Raw genomic sequence first — 22,932 nt, 5'->3', positions numbered from 1 at the left:
CTGGTCAGTTTAGTGAAGGCCAGTAAACTGGTCTTCAATGGACATGAACTTGGACAAACGCCAGGAGACAGTGAGGAACAGGGAAGCCTGGCATGCTGCAGTCCATGTGGTTGTGAAGAGCTAGACATGACTTGGCAACTGAAAGACAAATCGGGTCTTTAGAGAGGACAGGACTGAGTTTCTAAAACACAAGGTGAGACCTAGCGATGCTGAATTTTAATGGATGCCTCCTCCCCCACAGGTACTCAGAAAGTTCCATGGTGAACTGTACACAGACTTCCCTGGACACTCAGCACCAGAGATGAAGGGCACCCGCCTGGCACATCCACAGCTCTGAGGAGAGGTCTGGCATCTGGATTTGGCCCCCGGACACTTTGTGGATCGTGTGTGCTCACGTGCAGGGGTGTGGATTATCAGCAGAAAGTCCGCGGCTGCTAAACTAATCACCGAGGACCACGTGGTTTTACCACTGGGTCCATTTGACAGAAAAAACCTAGAGTTTACCCAGGGAAACCAAGATTATTTCTTCTGTGCAATGTGAACTAAATGGGATGCAAATGATAGCTCTGTGAGTGGTTCACACAGCATGCAAAAGTTTCAGGTAGAGAATTCTAAAGAAATAAAAAGAGTTGAAAGAGAAATGGCTACTTTCTATCTTTGAGGGGGGTAAGGGGAGGCTTCTGTAAGAACTCTGGCAAAACCAGATATATATTCTAAACTAGTACGAGATCAACAGTGTATTCAGTAAAAGCTCAGTCACAAGGCTCACCCCTGTGCAGTTTTTTACCTTAATTTAGGTTCACTTTTGTATCTTGTTTGTTCATGGAATCACGTCTGATCTACAACTCCTTAAAAACCAAACTATTTTTTTTTTTAAAAAAGGCATCTAGAACTACATTGGATTGATGCATAGTTTCTGAACTGAGCCCAGAAAGCCATGGCCACTGGCTATCTTTCAAGGTTATTTCAAGGTTTTTGCTGAAGGTTTCAGACTAAAGTAAGTTTAGACAACTTTCAGTAAAATACTGCCACCACCATGTTCCTCACATAATGCTTTGTACTTTCATATAAGAATAATTTACTTCCCCTCCTAAATAATTTAACAAAAATACACCTCATTTTAACAGCAAAAGAATTAGCAATATAGAAGTACTTATAATTGCCCTATGCTTATTTCTCAAGTTTCCAAAACTGTTCCAGGTATCTGCGTTAAGGAAATAAAAATCATGCATTCCAATTAGTATCAAGTGGAATAAAACTCAGTTTCCTAAGTGGTGCTTACTTTTCTTTGACAGTGTCCTCCATTTCCTTGAATTTCTTTGACAAATTATTTGTTTTTTCAAAAACCAGAGCCTTATCCCCTGGCAAGCCATGGCTAGAGATCTCCTTCAAGAGATTCTGCAAAACTTCCAGATCTTTCTTGCGTTCTAGCAATTCAGATGTTGATTCCTGCAAAACATCAATATGAGATGTTGCTGCGGACACAGAGAACAGACTCGTGGCTGTCAAAGGGGAGGGGTCGGGGAGAGATGGGGTCGGGGTTTGAGATCAGCAGAGGCAGACTCTTATACGCAGGAGGACAAGCAGGGTCCCACTGGCATCCGATGATAAACCACGATGGAAAAGAATATGGAAAAGAGCACATATACTTATATATATACACAAATACCCTTTTTCAACAACACGAAAGACGACTCTACACATCACCAAATGGCCAACACCGAAAGCAAATTGATTACATTCTTTGTGGCCAAAGGTGGAGAGGCTATAAACAGTCAGCAAAACAAGACCTGGGAGCTGACTGTGGCTCAGATCACCAGCTTCTCAGGAAAATTCAGGCTTAAACTAAGAAAGTGGGGAAGACCACTAGGCCAGCCAGGTACGACTTAAGTCAAATCCCCTATGAATATGCAGCAGAGGTAACAAATAGATTCAGGGATCAGAACTTGTAAACACTGTGCCTGAAACTGTGGACGGATGTCTGTAACATTGTACAGGACACAGCAAACAAACCCATCCCAAAGAAAAAGAAAAGCGAGAAGGCGCAGTGGTTATCTGAGGAGGCCTCACAAATAGCAAAAGGGAGAAGAGAAGTGAAAGGCAAGGGAGAAAGGGAAAGGCGTATCCAACTAAACGCAGATTTCCAAAGAACAGCACAGAGAGACAGGAAGGCCTTCTTCAATGATCAGTGTATAAAACCAGAAGAAAACAACAGAGGGGAAACACTAGAGATCTCCTCAGGGAAACTGGAGATACCAAGGGGTCATTTTGCCCAAAGATGGGCACAGAACAGGAAATACAGGGTAGACACCTAGCAGATGCTGAAGAGATCAAGCAGAGATGGAAAGAATACACAGAAAAACTGTGTAAAAAAGATCCCAATGAACTGGATGACTACGATGGTGTGGTCAGCCACCCAGAGCCAGACATTCTGAAGAGCAAAGCCAAGTGGGCCTTAGGAAGCGTTGCTATTAATAAAGCTAGTGGATGCAATGGAATTCCAGTAGAGCTATGCAAAACCCTGAAGGATGATACCATCAAGGCGCTGCATTCGATGTGTCAAAAATCTGGAAGACCCAGCAGTGGCCACAGGACTGAAAAAGGTCAATCCTCATCCCAATTTCCAAGAAGAGTACTACTAAAGAATGTGCTAGCCATTAGACAATGGATCTCATCTCCCATGCTAGTAAGGTCATGCTTAAAATCTTGCATGCTAGGTTTCAGCATTATGTGAACCAAGAACTTCTAGATATCCAAGCTGGGTTTTAAAAAGGCAGAGGAACCAGAGATCAAATTGCCAACATTCACTGGATCATAGAAAAAGCAAGGGAATTCCAGAAAAACACCTACCTCTTTTTTCATTGATTACACCAAAGCATTTGACTGTATGGATTATAATAAATTGTGGAAAGCTCTTAAAGAGATGGGACTACCAGACCACCTGACCGGTCTCCCAAGAAATCTGTGTGCAGGTCAGGAAGCAACTGTTAGAGCCCTGTATGGAACCACTGGCTGGTCAAAAGAAAGGAGGATGACAGGGCCATCTGCTGTCACTGTGTCTGTTTAATTTATGTGCTGAGCACATCAGGAGAAATGCTGGGCTAGGTGAGTTATAAGCTAGAATCAAGATAGGCAGGAGAAACATCAACAACCTCAGATATGCGGATGATATACCACTTTAAGGGAAGAAAGCGAAGAGGAACTCAAAAGAGCCTCTGATGAGGGTGAAGGAGGAGAATGAAAGAGCCAGCTTAAGATTCAACATTCAAAAAACAAAGATCATGGCATCCAGCCCGATTACTTCATGGCAAAGAGAGGGGAAAAAAGTGAAAGCAGTGACAGATTTCCTCTTCCTGGGATCTAAAATCACTGTGGATGGTGACTGCAGCCATGAAATCAGAAAATGCTTGCTTCTTGGCAGGAAAGCTACGACAAACCTAGAGAATATGCTGTGAAGCAGAGACATTACACTGCCAAAAAGGTCTGCATTGTCAAGGCTGTGGTCTTCCCAGTGGTCATGTAGATTTGTGACAGCTGGACCATAAAGAAGGCAGAGCACCGAAGAATTGATGCCTTTGAACTGTGGTGCTGGAGAAGACTCCTCAGAGTCCCTGGGACAGCAAGGAGATCCAACTAGTCAATCTTAAGGGAAATCAATCTTGAACACTCGTTGGAAGGACTGATGCTCAAGCTGAAACTCCCATATTTTGGTCATCTGATGCGAACAGCTGACTCACTGGCAAAGTCCCTGATGCTGGGAAAGATTGAGGGCAGAAGGAGACGAGGGTGTCAGAGGATGAGATGGCTGGACGGCATCACCGAGGCAATGGGCATGAACTTGGGCAAACTTTGGGAGATGGTGAGGGACAGGGAGGCCTGGCATGCTGCAGTCACGGGATTGCAAAGGGTCAGATCTGACTGGGCGACTGAACACCACCACCACACACACACACATAAAACTGACTTAGTTTGCTGTACGGCAGAAATTAACACAACACTGTAAATCAACTAGACTTCGGTAACAAAAATAAAACTATAGGATGCTGCCAGATCTTCAAAGGGCATCCCACCAAGTTGTAGGTATAGACGCAAATGACCCTTCTCAGAATGTCACAGAGCGATCCTGCCTATGATTAAAGTGTAAACCAACATGCAGGCAGGCTGTCTGAAAGAGAACATGGTAAACTTTAATTGAAAAAATGCACTCTACATTCTACTCTGTGAGTTCTGGAAAACGATATGCATAGTACCTATGATATACAGAAAATGAGAGATGGGGTTCACTTCTGGGCAATGAGCAGAGGCCTCAAGGAGGAGATGGGCTCTGAAGTTTTTAAAGGAGAAAAGCACGGATCTCGTCCAATCCATCAGCAATTTAAATGACGCCTGTTAATCGTGATTCTGCCCGTAAATGTATGCGCTCGTCTTGGCTGCTGACATACTTGATCAGCCTTGTGAGTTCCACGGAAGACATACCTGCATAAACTGAGACAGCTCAGTAACATCCTTCCCAGGTACATCGGCCTCAGTGAGAGCCTGGGTTTTGGCTTCTAAGAACGTCTGGAGCTTTTCTGAGAGGCTCTCAAACCGCTCCACTTTGGTTTTGAGCTTCTCCATCTGGGCAAGTTTTTCTTTGTGTTTGTGACTTGCTTCTGAAAAGCGGAAGGCTAAGTCCTTCATCCGGGCCTGTAGCGAGGACGCGGTGGATGGGTCGGCAGTTTCCGTGAACCTGTTTACTTTCTCATTCATGGCATTTATGCTGCTCTGCCGCCCTGCAATGTCCTGCTCCAGCATCTGAAATGAACCAAATTATGTATGTACCAAATGAACCAAATAGTATGTAATAATACTATTACATAAGTAATAGAATGATGTTTACAAATAACATCACAGACTTGTCAAGATTACTGTTTGTAACAACAGAAGCTTGAGCCACCTGTGACTACGGAAGCTAACGGGAGTGACAGACCAGCTGATGGGGTCCCCCACCCCCAGCCCCCGCCCCGGCCAGCCAGGGAGCCTGGAGACAGCTGGCCGGCTGCCCCGGAGACGCAGCAGGCGGCCGCCACTCGGCGACCCCGGGACCTCCCGCAGCCCAGGGATTAGCCACGCTCCTGGTTTTCCGAAGGCCAGACAACAAGACTGATCTGATTAACTCCTGGGCAGCGGGCTGAAGCCGGGCGAACAAACAGGGCCCGGTGGGTGAGACGCCCTCTGCCACGAGCGATGCTCAGGAAAGGTACAAGCAGCCCGTCTCTGCTCCTTCACACACGCGACCATGCAAGCACTACTTTCTGTGCTGCTATACTCGGGAAACATCTCTTTACGCCTTAAATTCATCTTAAATCTACCCATCTGTGGAGCTCATGACACTTTTTTCAATATAATTTTTAACTGAGCTATAACTGACATATACATATAACATTATGCTACAGTAATGTTAAACAGTAAATCAGTTTCAGCTGCACGACATAACTGGGCTCCCCCGATGCCCCAGCAGGTAAAGAATCTGCCTGCAATGCAGGAGTCACAGGAGATGTGGGTTCAGCCCCTGGGTCAGGAAGATCCCCTGGAGAAGGAAATGGCAAGCCAGTATTCTTGCCTGAAAACTCCCACGGACAGAGGAGCCTGGCGGGCTCCAATTCAATGGTTCTCAAAGAGTCAGACATGACTGAGCGACCAAGTTCACACGCGCATATAACATGAAGATTCAGTAGTTGGAAATATTGCTAAATGCTCACCACAATAAGTCTAGGTAACGTTCATCACCACACCAAGTTAAAATTTTTTTCTTGTGATAAAAACTTTTAAGATCTACCCTCTTAGTAACTTTCCTACAATTATTTTGAATTTACCCAATATCAAGTGCTATTTTAGCCAGAGAACCCAACAATATACAGGTTCAAGTTCCCAGGAAACATAAGTCTGTTTTCCCTGAAGAAAATTAGAGGGTTATGCTTTCTGCCATCAAAAATGATGCTTACAACTCAAGACCACATGTTGAGGAGGATATATATATATAAAAGAGCAAATAATGTTACACTGACACTTTATATACAGGTTTTATGTCTGCACATGGGGAAATCAAGGATATATGAATTTTAGGGATGAAAATGTGCAGTGAGGATGAGTGAAAGGCTTTGAGACGCGCAGAGCATGAAAGCATCCACACTTCTTAACTAATCGGAGATGTTTTTACTGTCACTGAAAAGTGGTCTACTTGCTGTCTGGAGTCACTTACGATGCTTTTACTGATGACATCCTGCAAAGCGCTGGAACTCAAGGGCAGTTGGCACGGCTCCTGAAGGCAGCGCTCCACGCCCGCCATCCAGAGCAGCATCTCGTCCAGGCCGTCCTGCACGCTCAGCGAGCGGGTCAGCGTCATCTGCAGCCTCTCGTTCCGCTCGCTCACGGACGCGGACAGGTCATCGTACCTCCCGACAATGTCATCTAGTCCAAAAGAATCAGGGAACGTCAACCACTAAGTGCTCTCTGCCCCCTTCCTTTGCAGAATACGCTAAGGAGAACCACAGAATTCCCACACTAGAACTGGAAGAAGAAGAAAACATTTAAGTGGCAAATTCACATGTGCACCATCAGAGCACCAACAAAACCTGAAAACAGAAAGCAAAGATCCCAGTGGAAAATAGAAAGCTGGGGATTTTTGACTAGTGTCTACATGTGTATATCATCTGGATTTGAAAAGAGCTTTTGGGATGTGTAAACATTTGAACTGTCCCAGAGAAATGAGAGAGTTCCAGATAGCCAATCTTTGGAATATATGGTGGTTTCTCAATGTGACATTTCAGATCAGCCACACTTCTTAACTACGTGGGGGAAAAAGGTGTCAGCTGCACAGAACCAATTTCAAGGAAAAACATACACTTCTAAGGATTTATTCAGAATTCACCTTGACACATAAAAATTATTTCAAAAAAACAAAAACAAAAAAAAAATTATTTCAATCTCTGTCTCTCTTGCTGTCTCTCATACACACACATACACATTTAGGTTTGGTCATGCTTTGCATCCTAAGCAAAGTATTCAAGTACATAGAAGCTGGCAAAGGGAAATGTTAATAGAAAACAGACAACAAAAATCCACATAAAATGAAGGAGGCTGGGATTACACTTCTAAGGTTAACACTGAATTTCTTTGATAAATTTAATAGCAGGCAAAAAGGGAAGAAAAAAAACAAAGTTAACAGACCAACCTATCAGATGAGATTGGTTTCCATTCTGAAGACTAATGATGCTTTAAAAAAAAAAAATCTTCTGGCTAGTTCTCATTTGTATATAAAGCTCTACATTTTAACATCCTATATTCTATACTGCAGACCAATGAGAAATTCAAAGAACAATGGTTTTTAATGTATTCCCCTCTCCTTTCCTCCCCACAACCTGTCTCTCTGGAAAACAATCGTCAATTACCACTTACTGTCCAAGAATCTGAAAAAATTGTAATGATTTCTGAATGCCGTCATCTGATACACTATAGAATGTTTCAATGCAAGAAAATATTTGACCTGAAGCATTTCTATAAAAATGAAACAACTTATACTCTTATGTTTAGCCCACAGAACATATTCCATATAATTTTTGTTTGTTCTAATATTATATCATGAGAAAATAGTTTGCCAAGTTTTCACCTAACTGAGAGGTTAAACTGGGACGCATTAAGGAGTCAGTGATGCTCCTTTTATGAAAACACTAAGACGGCCCTGGGAAGGGGTGGGGAGGGCACAGTCTCTGATATGCACCTAGGTGCCCAGGGCAGACAGGAGCAGGTTCGAGCTCACAATTCTGTGAAAGTCACAGAGCAGGCCACCCGAACTGCAGGTCACGACTGGCAAGTGAGCCGCTCCTCACATGGGCAGCTCCATGCCTCCCCAGGGCACCATCCTGTCTGCTCCACTGCGGCAAGTGATGTCCCAGGCAAAGGCACTATTCTAATAAACTTAGCACACACAACGCTGTAAATCAACTATACGTCAATTAAAACTTTTTCTAATCAACACGTAGTTTATTTTTGGACTTAGTAATAAAATATTATCACTGAATTCTTAATGTTAGTAACTAAAACTTACTCTAGAAAAACGTACAAACAAAATTTACTTTTAGAATGTTACTTTTTTAAGTGGTAGGTTCTCTTAGAAGTCAACTAGATCTTAAGAGAAACTCCTCTATATCTTAAATATACTTTCACATATCCCCGGAAAACTATGCTAGAGAGAAGTTTTAGTCTTAAAACAGTGTAACATGTGTTAAATAATGTAACACATATTTTTACACAAATGCAAGTCAATTGTGTACACTTAACAATGGGGAAAATGTCAAAATACTTCTTCTAGTCACAGAATCACACATAATATGAGTCTTTTGTCTCCCCCAAGTCCCTTTACAAGTCCTCTCAGCAGTGGTTACCAATGTAACCAGTGCCTGGGACAGAGAAACAACATGTTGTAACTTCCACTCTTAATGTGATCTTATACTTAAACATATTACATTTTTTGTGTCTTATAATCACAATGCACAAAATATGTCAAGATAGTAACATCTGAAATTTATAAATACACATGCATCTCTGAGGATCTATATACACATGCTGAGAAGTACAGGACAGGATGTGTGATCAGGAGATTGTGACTGTCTCCAGAGAACAAACTGGTGGCAGCCAAGGGAATGGGGGTCAGGGAGATGGAGCTGGGGCGTAGCAGACATAAGCTATTGTGCACAGGATGGATAAAGAACAAGGCCCTGCTGCATGGCAGAGGGAACTGTGCTCAACATCCTGTGATAAACCACAAAGGAAAAGAACATTATCAGTTCAGCTCAGTCGCTCAGTCGTGTCCGACTCTTTGCGACCCCAGGAATCGCAGCATGCCAGGTCTCCCTGTCCATCACCAACTCCCCGAGTCCACCCAAACCCATGTCCATCAAGTCAGTGATGCCATCCAGCCATCTCATCCTCTATGGTCCCCTTCTCCTCCTGCCCCCAATCCCTCCCAGCATCAGGGTCTTTTCCAATGAGTCAATTCTTTGCAAGAGGTGGCCAAAGTATTGGAGTTTCAGCTTTAGCATCAGTCCTTCCAATGAACACCCAGGACTGATTTCCTTTAGGATGGACTAGTTGGATCTCCTTGCAGCCCAAGGGACTCTCAAGAGTCTTCTCCAACACCACAGTTCAAAATCATCAATTCTTCGGCACTCAGCTTTCTTCACAGTCCAACTCTCACATCCATATATGACCACTGGAAAAACCACAGCCTTGACTAGACGGACCTTTGTTGGCAAAGTAATGTCTCTGCTTTTTAATATGCTGTCTAGGTTGGTCATAACTTTCCTTCCAAGGAGTAAGCATCTTTTAATTTCATGGCTGCAATCACCATCTGCAGTGATTTTGGAGCCCAAAAATATAAAGTCTGACACTGTTTCCCCATCTATTTCCCATGAAGTGATGGGACCAGATGCCATGATCTTAGTTTTCCGAATGTTGAGTTTTAAGCCAACTTTTTCACTCTCCTCCTTCACTTTCATCAAGAGGCTTTTTAGTTCCTCTTCACTTTCTGCCATAAGGGTGGTGTCATCTGCATATCTGAGGTTATTGTTATTTCTCCCGGCAACCTTGATTCCAGCTTGTGCTTCTTCCAGCCCAGTGTAAATCAGCAGGGTGACAATATACAGACTTGACATACTCCTTTTCCTATTTGCAATCAGTCTGTTGGTCCATGTCCAACAGACATGTTGCTTCCTGACCTGCATATAGGTTTCTCAAGAGGCAGGGTCAGGTGGTCTGGTATTTCCATTTCTTTCAGAATTTTCCAAAGTTTATTGTGATCCACACAGTCAAAGGCTTTGGCATAGTCAATAAAGCAGAAATAGATGTTTTTCTGGAACTCTCTTGGTTTTTGATGATCCAGCAGATGTTGGCAATTTGATCTCTGGTTCCTCTGCCTTTCCTAAAACCAGCTTGAACATCTGGAAGTTCACGGTTCACATACTGCTGAAGCCTGGCTTGGAGAATTTTGAGTGTTACTTTACTAGCGTGTGAGATGAGTGCAATTGTGTGGTAGTTTGAGCATTCTTTGGGATTGCCTTTCTTTGGGATTGAAATGAAAACGGACCCTTTCCAGTCCTGTGGCCACTGCTGAGTTTTCCAAATTTGCTGGCATATTGAGTGCAGCACTTTCACAGCATCATCTTTCAGAATTTGAAATAGCTCAACTGGAATCCCATCACCTCCACTAGCTTTGTTCATAGTGATGCTTTCTAAGGCCCACTTGACTTCGCATTCCAGGATGTCTGGCTCTAGGCGAGTGATCACACCATCGTGATTATCTGGGTCGTGAAGATCTTTTTTGTACAGTTCTTCTGTGTCTTCTTGCCACCTCTTCTTAGTATCTTCTGCTTCTGTTAGGCCCATACCATTTCTGTCCTTTATCGAACCCATCTTTGCCTGAAATGTTCCCTTGGTATCTCTAATTTTCTTGAAGAGATCTCTAGTCTTTCCCATTCGGTTGTTGTCCTCTATTTCTTTGCACTGATCACTGAGGAAGGCTTTCTTACGTCTCCTTGCTGTTCTTCGGAACTCTGCATTCAGATGGGAGTATCTCTGTGTAAACAGGTGCAACTGACCACTGTGCTGTAAAGCAGAAATTAATACCACACTGCAATTCAACTAGACTTCAGTTTAAACAGCTGATAAAAAAAGAAACTGCATTTACATCACTGTTTAAATCCATGAAAGAAACACTGTAGCATAAAAAGTGTAACATTTCAAAAAAAAAAAAGTGTAACATTTCATATGTTTCTTTCACATTTTCTTGAAACGATGCAGACGTTATGGTCATTATTACTGATATTTTGCCTCCAGGGTTCTTGCTTCTTTGAATACAAAATAATAAATAAGATGAAACATTTTTCTTGTAAGTTGGAAGCATATTGTATACAGCTGGAAATAAGTCATCTGAAAAAAATATTTTTAAAAAAAAGATTCTGAATGTCTGAAAAAACGAAAAAGGTGTCTTCTACAGACACTTCTACAGAGTGGTTTTATTTTTTAAACTCACTTTTGTTGGAGTAGAGTTGATTTACAATGTTGTGTTACTTTCCACGGCACAGCAAAGTGTATCAGTTATCCCTACATACACACATATACAGGGCCTCCCTGGTGGGTGCCTAACACACACACACACCCACTGCTTTTTAGATTCCATTCCTGTGTAAGGACTATTAAGTAGACAGGGTGATTTTAGAAGAGCAAAGCTTCATCCTTCTCTTTACCTAAAATTTCAACTCAGATTTTAATGCCAGCTCTGTTGTGGTGAAAGGTCTGTTAATCATTTGCTGTGTTAGGATTTTTATTTCACACCAGTTCAGTTCAGTCGCTCAGTCGTGTCTGACTCTTTGCGGCCCCGTGGACTGCAACGTGTCAGGCTCCCTGTCCATCACCAACTCCCAGAGCTTGTTCAACCCCGTGCCCATGATGCCATCCAGCCATCTCACCCTCTGTCGTCCCCTTCTCCTCCTGCCCCCAATCCCTCCCAGCATCAGGGTCTTTTCCAATGAGTCAACTCGTCGCATAAGGTGGACAAAGTATTGGAGCCTCAGCTTCAGCATCAGTCCTTCCAATGAACACCCAGGACTGATTTCCTTTAGGATGGACTGGTTGGACCTTCTTGCAGCCCAAGGGACTCTCAAGAGTCTTCTCCAACACCACAGTTCAAAAGCATCAATTCTTCAGCGCTCAGCTTTCTTTATGGTCCAACTCTCACATCCATACATGACCACTGGAAAACTATAGCTTTGACTAGATGGACCTTTGTTGGCAAAGTAATGTCTCTGCTTTTTAATATGCTGTCTAGGTTGGTCAAAGCTTTTCTTCCAAGGAGCAAGCATTTTTTAATTTCATGGCTGCGGTCACCATCTGCAGTGATTTTGGAGCCCAAAAAAATAAAGTCTGTCACTGTTTCCCCATCTATTTCCCATGAAGTGATGGAACCAGATGCCATGATCTTAGTTTTTCGAATGTTGAGCTTTAAGCCAGCTTTTTCACTCTCCTCTTTCACTTTCATCAAGAGGCTCTTTAGTTCCTCTTCACTTTCTGCCATAAGGGTGGTGTCATCTGCATATCTGAGGTTATTGTTATTTCTCCCGGCAACCTTGATTCCAGCTTGTGCTTCATCCAGCCTGGCATTTCACATGATGTACTCTGCATATAAGTTAAATAAGCAGGGTGACAATATACAGCCTTGACGTATTCCTGTCCCTATCTGGAACCAGTCTATTGTTCCACTCCAGTTCTAACTCTTGCTTCTTGACCTGCATACAGGTTTCTCAGGAGGCAGGTCAGGTGGTCTGGTATTGCCATCTCTTGAAGAATTTTCCACAGTTTGTTGTGATCCACACCGTCAAAGGCTTTGGTGTACTCAATAAAGCAAATGTAGATTTTTTTTGGAATTCTCTTGCTTTTTCTATGATCCAAAGGATGTTGGCAATTTGATCTCTGGTTCCTCTGCCTTTCCACCTGAAACCACCCTGAACACCAAGAAATTTTCACACCAAGCATTTCACACCAAGAAATACTTAATGATGTCAAACAACACATTAAATACAGGAAAAGAAGCAAAGTTAAAACAAAAAATATAGGAAGACATTAAGCAACGTTAACTGATAATCCACTGTGCATTTAAACTAAATACTGTGAGTAGACACCAAGGGTAACATAACAGCTCTGTTCTCAAGAAAGTCACCATCTAATGTCAGAGGATGCACAAGCATCACTGTAACTGAACAGAGTTTCCAGGATCACGAAAGAACCCAGGAGAGGAGAAGCAGGAACATTTCAACCTCTTATCACTGAGCTCCCACTCTGATAAGACTTCTCAAGCTTCTGCTCCTGGCCATAGGTTGGAAATCTAGCTCAGCGCAATCCCAACAACCAAAAAAATCTTGTTGGGGTCTACTTTCTCTGAGTATTTCACATTATTTCTTTTTTAATCAACTAAAATATAAAATAAAAATTTTAAAAAACCTAAATGTAAGGCTGGATACTATAAAACTCTAAGAAGAAAACACAGGCTGAACTAAATCACTCTGAAATAATATACTCTGAAATAAATAATAAATAAATAAAATAAAATAAATAAAATAAATAAATAAATAAATAAAACACTCTGAAATAAATCGCAGCAGTTTCTTTTTGGATCCACCTCCTACAGTAACAGAAACAAAAACAAAAATAAACAAATGGGACCTAATTAAAAGCTTTTGCATCACAAAGAAACCATAAACAAAATGAAAAGACAACCCACAGAATTGGATGAAATATTTGCAAATGAAGCAACTGACAAGGGATTCATCTCCAAAATATACAAACAGTTTATGCAGCTCAGTATCAGAAAAACTAGCAACTCAATCAAAAAATGGGCAGATCTAAATAGACAGTCCCCTAAAGAAGACATAAAGATGGCCAAAACGCACATGAAAAGATGCTCAACGTCACTAATTACTAGAGAAATATAAATCAAAACTACAATGAAGTATCACCTCACACTGGTCAGAATGGTCATCACCAAAAAATCCACCAACAATAAAACACTGGCAAGAGTGTGGAGAAAGGGAAACCCTCCTACACTGTTGGTGCAAATATAATTTGGTGCCATCACTGCGGGGAAGAGTTCCTCAAAAAATCTAAAAACAGAGTTACTGTAGGATCCAGCCATCCCATTCCTGAGTATATATCCAGAGAAAAATGTGATTCAGAAAGATACATGCACCCCAATGTGCAGAGCAGGACTACTTACATTAGCCAAGACACGGAGACAAGCTAAATGTCCATCGACAGATGAACGGACAAAGAAAATGTAGCATCAATACATATATACAGTGGAATATTACTCAGCCATAAAAAGAACAGGGCAATGCCATTTGCACCAACACAGATGGACCCAGAGATTATCATAGTGAGCGAAGTCAGACAGAGAGTGACAAATATACAGTATCATTTATATGTGGAATCTAGAAATACTGACACAAATGAACTTATTCACAAAACAGAAACAGACTCACAGACACACAATACGAACTTATGGCTACTAAATGGGAAATGTTGGCGGGGGAGGGATAAATTAGGAGTTTGGGATCAACAAAGTACACACTACTGTGGACAAAATAAATAATCAACATGGACCTACGGTACAGCCCTGGGAACTGTACTCAGTATTTTGTAATAAATAACCTATGAGAAAAGAATAGATATATGTCTGTGTATAACTGAATCATTTTGCTGTACCTCTTGAACTAACAAAATACTGTTACTCAACTATACTCTAATAAAAAATAAAAGTTTTTAAAAAGTTTTGCTACATTTTCTAAATCAAAACTTATGTTCTTCACAAACCACACAACCAGTCCCCACTCCCAAGATGCTAACACACCTGCCAAGGAGGGCGTGTCTTCGTCCAGACGGAGAGGAGCCGTTTCAGGGTGAGAGACGGGAATGCACTAGCGAGCGATGCCTCCGTGTCTATTATGAGACCATTTAGAACATGCCCACGAGCCCAGACACGAGGACTGTGCACACTTACCCAGTGTCTTCTGGATGTCGTTCTTGGCGGGAAGTAAAGGTCCCCTGGAGTCTAACAACACTTCTGCTGTCTTCTTCAGTTTCTCTACAGCCACCTGCTGACTGGATATCTGTCCCTGCAGAGCCTGGAGGATCAAATGCCTCAATTACACTCAGTAGGACTGAGTAACAGATTTCCAGCATGAAAAAAAGGTGCACAGGAAGACAAAGCGAAATCGGACAAGGATTTGCCATCAGCAGAAACTGACCCCAGAATTCTGAGAATCAGCCCAGTTATAAATCGGCACTGGCAACTACCGGCCACTTGGGATCATCCAGATTCAGTACTGGAACAAACTCTCAGCATCTGCTCACGATAAACAGCCTCAATCCTGATCCTCAAACACTCCACCCTCACCCCAAGTTCCCCACAACCTCCAGAAAACAAAGACAAATGAGAAACAAACAAGCAACAGAAAACCTTTGGGACCATATTTCAGACTCCAGGTAAGGAGATAGTTAAGGATTCTCAGCACGTCCTGACTCAACGCTGAGTCATATTCATTTCCATCAACGAAATAGAAGTTATTTAACATCTAACCAATTTCAAAAAAGCTTGCTGTATTTTATGAAAAAACAAAGATCACACAGATACAAAGCTTAGCCACAAGGTCCTCTGGTCTAAGGCAGGAAGTGGTGAGTGCCAAAGACGAGTAAGAGAGGCCGAGCAGGGAGGCCTCCTCCATGGGGTGGGCCGGGCCGGGTCTGGGGAAGGGGTGGCTCCGGGCATCCTGGGCTGCACGGTCCCCAGGTGGTGCTTCCTCCCTCCTTCCCGTCTGCACACCAAGCAGCAAGCCCTGACAATTTCAGCTGCTTCATCTGTGTTTAAACTCGGGCTCTTGCTCTGTATTTTTGAGTCACAGGAGGACGATCTCTCACTTCACTGGAAAAAGCCTCCTAACCACACGCTCTCCCTCCAGTCTCTCCCCCGATACAGTCCCCAGTGTGTTTGATGGAAGACACACCCGGCTTCACAACTCACCTCTGAAAATCTTCGTGGCTTCCTCATGCTTCAGAATAAAGGGGATACTGGAACTTTCTATCAGTGGCCCAAGGAAATCTATTCCTCAGTCTATGTTCAGTTTCATCTTTACCCACATCTGGTTCCAGGTGTGTCCCACGACACAGCTATCCCTCAAAGATTCACTCTTCCTGGACCCAAGGCCCCAGCATCCCTACGCACTGAGCTTGGCAGGCAACCCTGAGCTTGGCTCTTACCGTGAACATCCAGCCAGGGGGCCCCCCATCTCCTCCCACCCCCGCCTGGAGCACCGCCCCGAGGAGCTCCTTCAATTGCCCTGTGAATATCACTGCAGTGATCTGTCTCTTTGATCAAACTGGAACCTCCGTGTGAACTAGGGATTGATACTATCCAAGTTCCATTACTACTGCCTCACCCAGCATTGGTCACATAGCATTGATGGGAGTTTCTGGAATAAATGAGTAAATGAATAAGTAAATAAATGAAGATATAAGGTGTAAGGTTTTAAAAGTGCCTCCTCTATTTCAGCCTCCAACAACAATAACAAAAAGCAAATGCCTAAAGCCAATAGCAAAAATCTTCTCAATTAATTCCCATATCCAGGAAGCTGTGATGATACATAGGCAGCTGCACATACGTTCAATGGTTCGACAAAAAAGGAGCAGCTTGGGACCTGTGATCTGAGTACCAGATCCTACAGTTCATCCAAGAGACCAAAGAATCCGCATCCAAATGGTCAGTTTGGGAAATTCTCCCACAGGGTTTAGTTGCCATTAACTGTAAGAAATTTCTCAAAGCAGGAATTTCACTTGTAATGACTGAAGTCTAAGCCACACAAACAGCTTGTTCACAGCTTAACAGGAAATGAAGTAAGTTTAAAGGTATCTCAAAAAAATACATTCTTTAGAATGTGAGTTCCCCAAAGTCAGAGACAGAGTTTTAACACCTTGTGTCTTCATAAAACCTAATACCTGACCTAGTATATAAATGTCTCCGAATGAATGAATTTGTGTAAAAGTGACCATGGTTTTATAAAAATATCCTATACCAACGATGGCCCTACCGACCATCCTAAAACTTAAAATAGATTACAAAAAAGCATCTCTTCTTTACCTCTTCTCTTCAAAACATCCATACTTATTCTCTTCATAATGATGTTCAAGACAGTCAATAGGTTTTAGTTCCTAACAAGTTAGGTCCCATCACTTCATGGCAAATAGAAGGGGGAAAAGTGGGAACAGTGACAGATTTTATTTTTTTGGGCTCCAAAATCACTGCAGATGCTAACTGTAGCCATGAAATTAAAAGATGCTTGCTTCTTGGAAGAAAAGCTACAACAAACCTAGACAGCGTATTAAAAAGCAGAGACATCACTTTGCTGTCAAAGGTCCATAAAGTCAAAGCTATGGCTTTTCCAGTAGTCACATATGGATGTGAGAGTTGGATCATAAAGAAGGCTGAGTGCCTAAGAATTGACGCTTTTGAACTGTGGTGCTATAGAATACTTTTGTGAGCCCTTCAGACAGCAGATAGTGAAGGACAGGGAACCCTGGCAGGCTGCAGTTCATGGGGTCATAAAGAATCCAACATGACTTAGTGACTAAACAAAAACATGCTATTGGGTTTTAATTTAGCTACGGTAGTAGTTTATAATACTACAAAACCACAAACTGAAGTATCAAATGAGTGCCATATATTGTTTTAAATGGACTTAGATTAAATTAAAACATGAAAGAAGCATCTGTGACAGGGAACAATGCAAGATGATGACCTTGGTTTCCAGCCTGGGCCAGAAAAAAGTGAAGTTTATAAAGCCACAGGCACTTGTCCAGCTCATAAAAATTTCCGTACACTCATCACCCTCCCCAAGATCAGAGCAAGCCTGGAAGGTCGATGTCATCCATGGGACACGGTCCCATGCCTGGCTCCAAACCCAGGCCTCTACTTGGGTCCCAGGGTCTTGTCTTTCTGTGCTTCATACGGAACTAAAAATCTCATTTCGTCCACTGATTTTGAAAAGCAGCATTCTAGCCCAGTGGTATCAGACTACTGATAGCACAGCCAATGGTGATTTGAAAAATAACATTACTGACAATGTGCTATTGGCCTAAAAGATTTCAAGTGAACCCACTGGGTGCCCCAAAGTACATTCATCATACAACAGAATATGAGTAGAAGTTAGTATTGAAAACGTAGAAAAGACTGACTATTTTGTAGTAGTCTTATGTGTCTGTATTATTGTTAAAAGTAAGTAAGTAAGTGTTAGTTGCTCAGTCGTGCCCGACTCTTTGCGACCCCATGGACTGCAGCCCACCAGGCTCCTCTGTCCATGAGATTTTCCAGGCAAGGATATTGGAGTGGGGTGCCATTTCCTTGCAAGACGTTGTTGGTAAAAGGAAAGAAAAGGAGGCTCTTTAGTCCTCATAAAAACGCATCCTTGCTACCTGTTGAAATAATCTGTGAGGAAGACATGGCCATGTGCCAGGAAAAACTCTAATCACACATTTAATTTCTAAAATGACGCTGTGGCTTAAGTGGAATTCGTTCTCCTTGGAGACGTTCCTCTCTTTTCTATTTCTTTGGCTGCCTTAAGACTAGAAGCGTCTCCTTCTTCTGTGTGTACCAAGGAAGTCTTCAGGGTTTAGAATTAATCCACGTTTCTATTTCATTAAAAAGCCATAGCATTCATTTCACTTTTTTTTTTCCTTTAGTTATATTAAAACTACTTCTATACAGGATGTAATCAGTCTATTAGTATAGACCTAACTAAAAATGTATTATTTCTGTTTCACATAGTTCCCAATGCTAAAAATACCTAACTTCGTAATTAAATGCAATACCGGCAATCTTAATAATTGTCAGCTCCTGACATTTCCTATTAAAATAATGGCCTTTATGTCACAACATCTCCTCTGCCAGCATACACTGTCCTTGGACCTGTCATCCAGTGGGGACTGAAAACTTCATTAAGATGGATCTGTTCTTGGGCTTGAGGGCAAGAGGGAAATGCACTCACACACACACACACACACACACACACACACGTACACACACGAGCCTCAGGACCGAGACACATCCCTGACGTGGGGGAGCTCCATCACGCAGGGCTGGCCTAGCTCGGGCCACAGGTAGATCTGGGTCAGCCCCGCCCGGGAAGTCACAGGGCCGCCTGTCTAGCCCCAGGCCCTCCCTCCTGTCTCTGCTTGGCTTTAAGCTGCCACACTTTACCCCAGGGAACGACACAGCACTCCTCCTGCCAGAAGACAGTGGCCTCACGCAATACCTAATGGTCAGCGAAGTCAGAGGATCTGCTTCTCTTGTTAACAGCACAGCCATTTCTGACTCTAACTAGCAGATGGAACCAAATTCTGAAAGGCGGTGGTTTCACTGGCACTAACGCTCATTTTCTATCAAGGTGAAAATAATCTATTGCTATCCACCTGCTAAATGGAAACACAGGATAGATTTAAGAAATGAAACTTACAAACTCAATTTTTTTTTCTTCCTTTTTTCCCTTTTTTGGCCTCACTGCCTGGCGTGTGGGATACTCGTTTCCTAACCTGCCACCCAACCTGTGCCCCCTGCAGTGGAAGCATGAAATCTTAGCCACTTGACCACCCGGGACATCCCTCAAAATCAGAATTACTGGTCACATGAAAGAAGAAGAAACTTTTTCAAAAATTCTCTCCCCTTACATGAGGATTTGAAAATATACCTGAACTGTACGAAATGGGCTGGACTCTCTGGGCCACTGGGGGTGTGGCTGAGAGCCCACAATTACAGAGTCCCCCAGCAAACCTGCAGACTCAAAAGGGCAGGCGGCTTCTCTGAGAAGTGGGCGAGGTGACAACTGAAGTGTGCGCCTCTGTGAATCAGGGGGCAACTCAACAGGAACCCACATGGAGCGTGACGGTGACAGTCCCGTCCCGCGTCCACTCGTGAACAGTCATCGAGGATCCACGAGGGCCCCGGCACGCAGCAGTGAACAAAACAGACCAAGTGTCTGTCCCGCGGACCTCAGAGCTAATGAAGGAGACAGGTGACGAACAAAATAAGAGTCAAGACCACAGGTGGTCCAGGCAGGACTGGTCTGTGCCTGGGCAGGTTCGGGGCGGGGGATACAAACCACGCCAACAGTGTCAGACCAGCTAAACCAGAGCAAAAGAAAGAAAAATGGACAGACATCGGAAGACCAAGTCAGGAGTCCCCCGGAGGGACACGCACACCTTCCCAGCCCCTCTCGCCCCGACCTGCGGACAGGATCACAGAAGTAGGGGGGAAAGCAAGGTGTCCTGTGGGACTACCGCGGGGCTGGATCTCTCCCTCCCTCTTGTTTCTCTTACCTTCATCTCTTCCAGCTGCCTCTGCAGGTTTTTGGGGTCCACGGCAATAGGCTCGGATAAGTGTCTGCTGGCTGTGGCCTCGCAGGCCTGGAGCCCAGAGAGAAGCCCGCACGAGGCGTCCTCATAGTGCTGGTATTTATCCACCAGGTCTTTGAGGTTGTTCCCGAGGACGTTGCACTGAGAATCAAGCAAAGGGAGAGTAGGAATCAAAATCTGCTACTTTTACATAGTCTCCAGGACCCATGGGTTATGCCACCTGTAAGACACCAGACTTCAACACAGTCAGAGAAACCTACAGGGCAGAGAGTTTCTCCTTTATGTGAAGATGCTTCCTCTAACCACTCAGAAAGTCACCATAAAAGTGAGGAGAAGATTAGATTTGCACCAGTTTAAAAACACATGCACAGGGCTGAGTCTTCAGCCAGACTGCAGGGCCTAGGTGTCAGTCATCAGAGGGGTCGGCTTGCGGAGTCGACACACCAGGCAGACGGAGAGATGGCCCCGGGGCTGCAGAGATGGCTTCTCCATGCTGCACAGACTGATCAACATGAGGAGGGAAGCATCCAGGCCAGGAGGAAGACACGGCCAACAGCCAACGATGCTCCGCAAGCCACACAGGCAGCCTGGTCAGCCATTCAGCTTATACTCTGAACAGGGGCATGTTTTCTCTTTTTCATTTCTTTCGCTGTTTTTAAACAAAATTCTCTTACTGATCCACAAGAATAACAGAAATGAAAACTGTCTCTTAACCACTTGGTATTAAAACAATACTGATCAAATATACATGTAAAGCAAACACTTTTGAAGCGAATTTTAAGAGATGAAGATGCCTTTCTCAAATTTGAGGGTGCAAAGTACTCGATAGTTTATATTTCAGTTGCTCCGTCGTGTCTGACTCTTTGCCACCCGATGGACTGCAGCACGCCAGGCCTCCCTGTCCATCACCAACTCCTGGGGTTTACTCAAACTCATGTCCATTGAATCGATGATGCCATCCAACCATCTCATCCTCTGTCGTCCCCTTCTCCTCCTGCCTTCAGTCTTTCCCAGCATCAGGGTCTTTTCAAATGAGTCAATTCTGATTTGGTGGGCAAAGTATTAGAGTTTCAGTTTCAGCATCAGTCCTTCCAATGAATATTCAGGACTGATCTCCTTTAGGATGGACTGCTTGGATCTCCTTGCAGTCCAAGGGACTCATAAGAATTTCCTCCGACAACACACTTCAAAAGCATCAATTCTTCGGTGTTCAACTTTCTTTACGGTCCAACTCTCACTTCCATACATGACTACTGAAAAAACCATAGCTTTGACTAGACAGACTTTTGCTGGTAAAGTAATGTCTCTGCTTTTTAATATGCTATCTAGGTTGGTCATAACTTTTCTTCCAAGGAGCAAGCATCTTTTAATTTCATGGCTGCAATCACCATCTGCAGTGATTCTGGAGTCCCCAAAAATAGTCTGTCACTGTTTCATTGTTTCCCCATCTATTTCCCATGAAGTCATGGGACTAGATGCCATGATCTTAGTTTTCTGAATGTTGAGTTTTAAGCCAACTTTTTCACTCTCCTCTTTCACTTTCATCAAGAGCCTCTTTAGTTCTTCTTCACTTTTTTCCATAAAGGTGGTGTTATCTGCATATCTAAGGTTATTGATATTTCTCCCGGCAATCTTGATTCCAGCTTGTGCTTCATTCATCCTGGCATTTCTCATGATGTACTCTGCATATAAGTTAAATAAGCAGGGTGACAAAATACAGCCTTGATGTACTGCTCTCCCGATTTGGAACCAGTCTGTTCTTCTATGTCCAGTTCTAACTGTTGCTTCTTGACCTGCATACACATTTCTCAGGAGGCAGGTCAAGTGGTCTGGTATTCCCATCTCCTGAAGAATTATCCACAGTTTGTTGTGGTCCACACAGTCAAAGGCTTTGGCACAGTCAATAAAACAAAAGTAGATGTTTTTCTGGAACTCTCTCTTTCTTGATGATCCTACGGATGTTGGCAATTTGATCTCTGGTTCCTTTGCTTTTTCTAAATCTAGCTTGAACATCTGGAAGTTCACAGTTCACATACTGTTGAAGCCTGGCATGAAGAATTTTGAGCATTACTTTGCTAGCATGTGAGATGAGTGCAATTGTGCAGTAGTTTGAACATTCTTTGGCATTGCCTTTCTTTGGGATTGGAATGAAAACTGACCTTTTCCAGTCCTGTGGCCACTGCTGAGTTTTCCAAATTTGCTGGCATATTGAGTGCACCACTTTCACAGCATCATCTTTCAGGATTTGAAATAGCTCAACTGGAATTCCGTCACCTCCACTAGCTTTGTTCGCAGTGATGCTTTCTAAGGCCCACTTGACTTCGCATTCCAGGATGTCTGGCTCTAGGCGAGTGATCACACCATCGTGATTATCTGGGTCGTGAAGATCTGTTTTGTACAGTTCTTCTGTGTATTCTTGCCACCTCTCCTTAATATCTTCTGCTTCTGTTAGGTCCATACCATTTCTGTTCTTTATCGAACCCATCTTTGCATGAAATGTTCCCTTGGTATCTATAATTTTCTTGAAGAGATTGCTAATCTTTCCCATTCTATTGTTTTCCTCTATTTCTTTGCATTGATCACTAAGAAAGGCTTTCTTATCTCTCCTTGCTATTCTTTGGAACTCTGCATTCAAATAGGTATATCTTTTCTTTTCTCCTTTGCCAATGTACTCTGCTTAGAGCCAAAATACACACACCACCTGCTGGTCAAAATGGGTAGCACAGAGTTTTAGTCAGGGCTGCCTGGAAACCACACTACAGGAACTAAATAAATACCTTTACATACTTAATCTTTAAATACATATTGCAGAAGTAAAGCAGATGAATAAGACTGATGGAAGCAAGATGAAAATGCCTTCTTTCCCTGCTTTGGTTTTCAAATTTCTTGCTAATTCCAAAACTAAAGTTAACAAGACAGAGTGAAAACTATAGATACAGATTAAAA

The 22,932-nt window shown here is 43.1% G+C and overlaps 1 protein-coding gene across 18 annotated transcripts in view; it reads right to left on the bottom strand.

Annotated features, from left to right (window-relative positions):
- DST (dystonin) overlaps positions 1–22,932 on the bottom strand; it is a 511,627-nt gene that overhangs the window by 116,913 nt on the left and 371,782 nt on the right. For all 18 annotated transcript variants that reach the window (XM_043450645.1, XM_043450644.1, XM_043450646.1 and 15 more), the window contains 5 exons: positions 19,951–20,127; positions 14,588–14,711; positions 6,242–6,450; positions 4,477–4,794; positions 1,283–1,449 (listed from right to left, as the gene is read on the bottom strand). In XM_043450645.1, the coding sequence (XP_043306580.1) occupies positions 1,283–1,449; positions 4,477–4,794; positions 6,242–6,450; positions 14,588–14,711; positions 19,951–20,127 (995 nt within the window). The remainder of the gene's footprint in view (positions 1–1,282; positions 1,450–4,476; positions 4,795–6,241; positions 6,451–14,587; positions 14,712–19,950; positions 20,128–22,932) is intronic.

This window comes from Cervus canadensis, chromosome 28, assembly GCF_019320065.1.
Source record: "Cervus canadensis isolate Bull #8, Minnesota chromosome 28, ASM1932006v1, whole genome shotgun sequence".
Classification (NCBI taxonomy): Eukaryota; Metazoa; Chordata; class Mammalia; order Artiodactyla; family Cervidae; genus Cervus; species Cervus canadensis.
The sequence above is the reverse complement of the archived record's forward strand: the minus strand, read 5'-3'. Positions and strand labels throughout refer to the sequence as shown.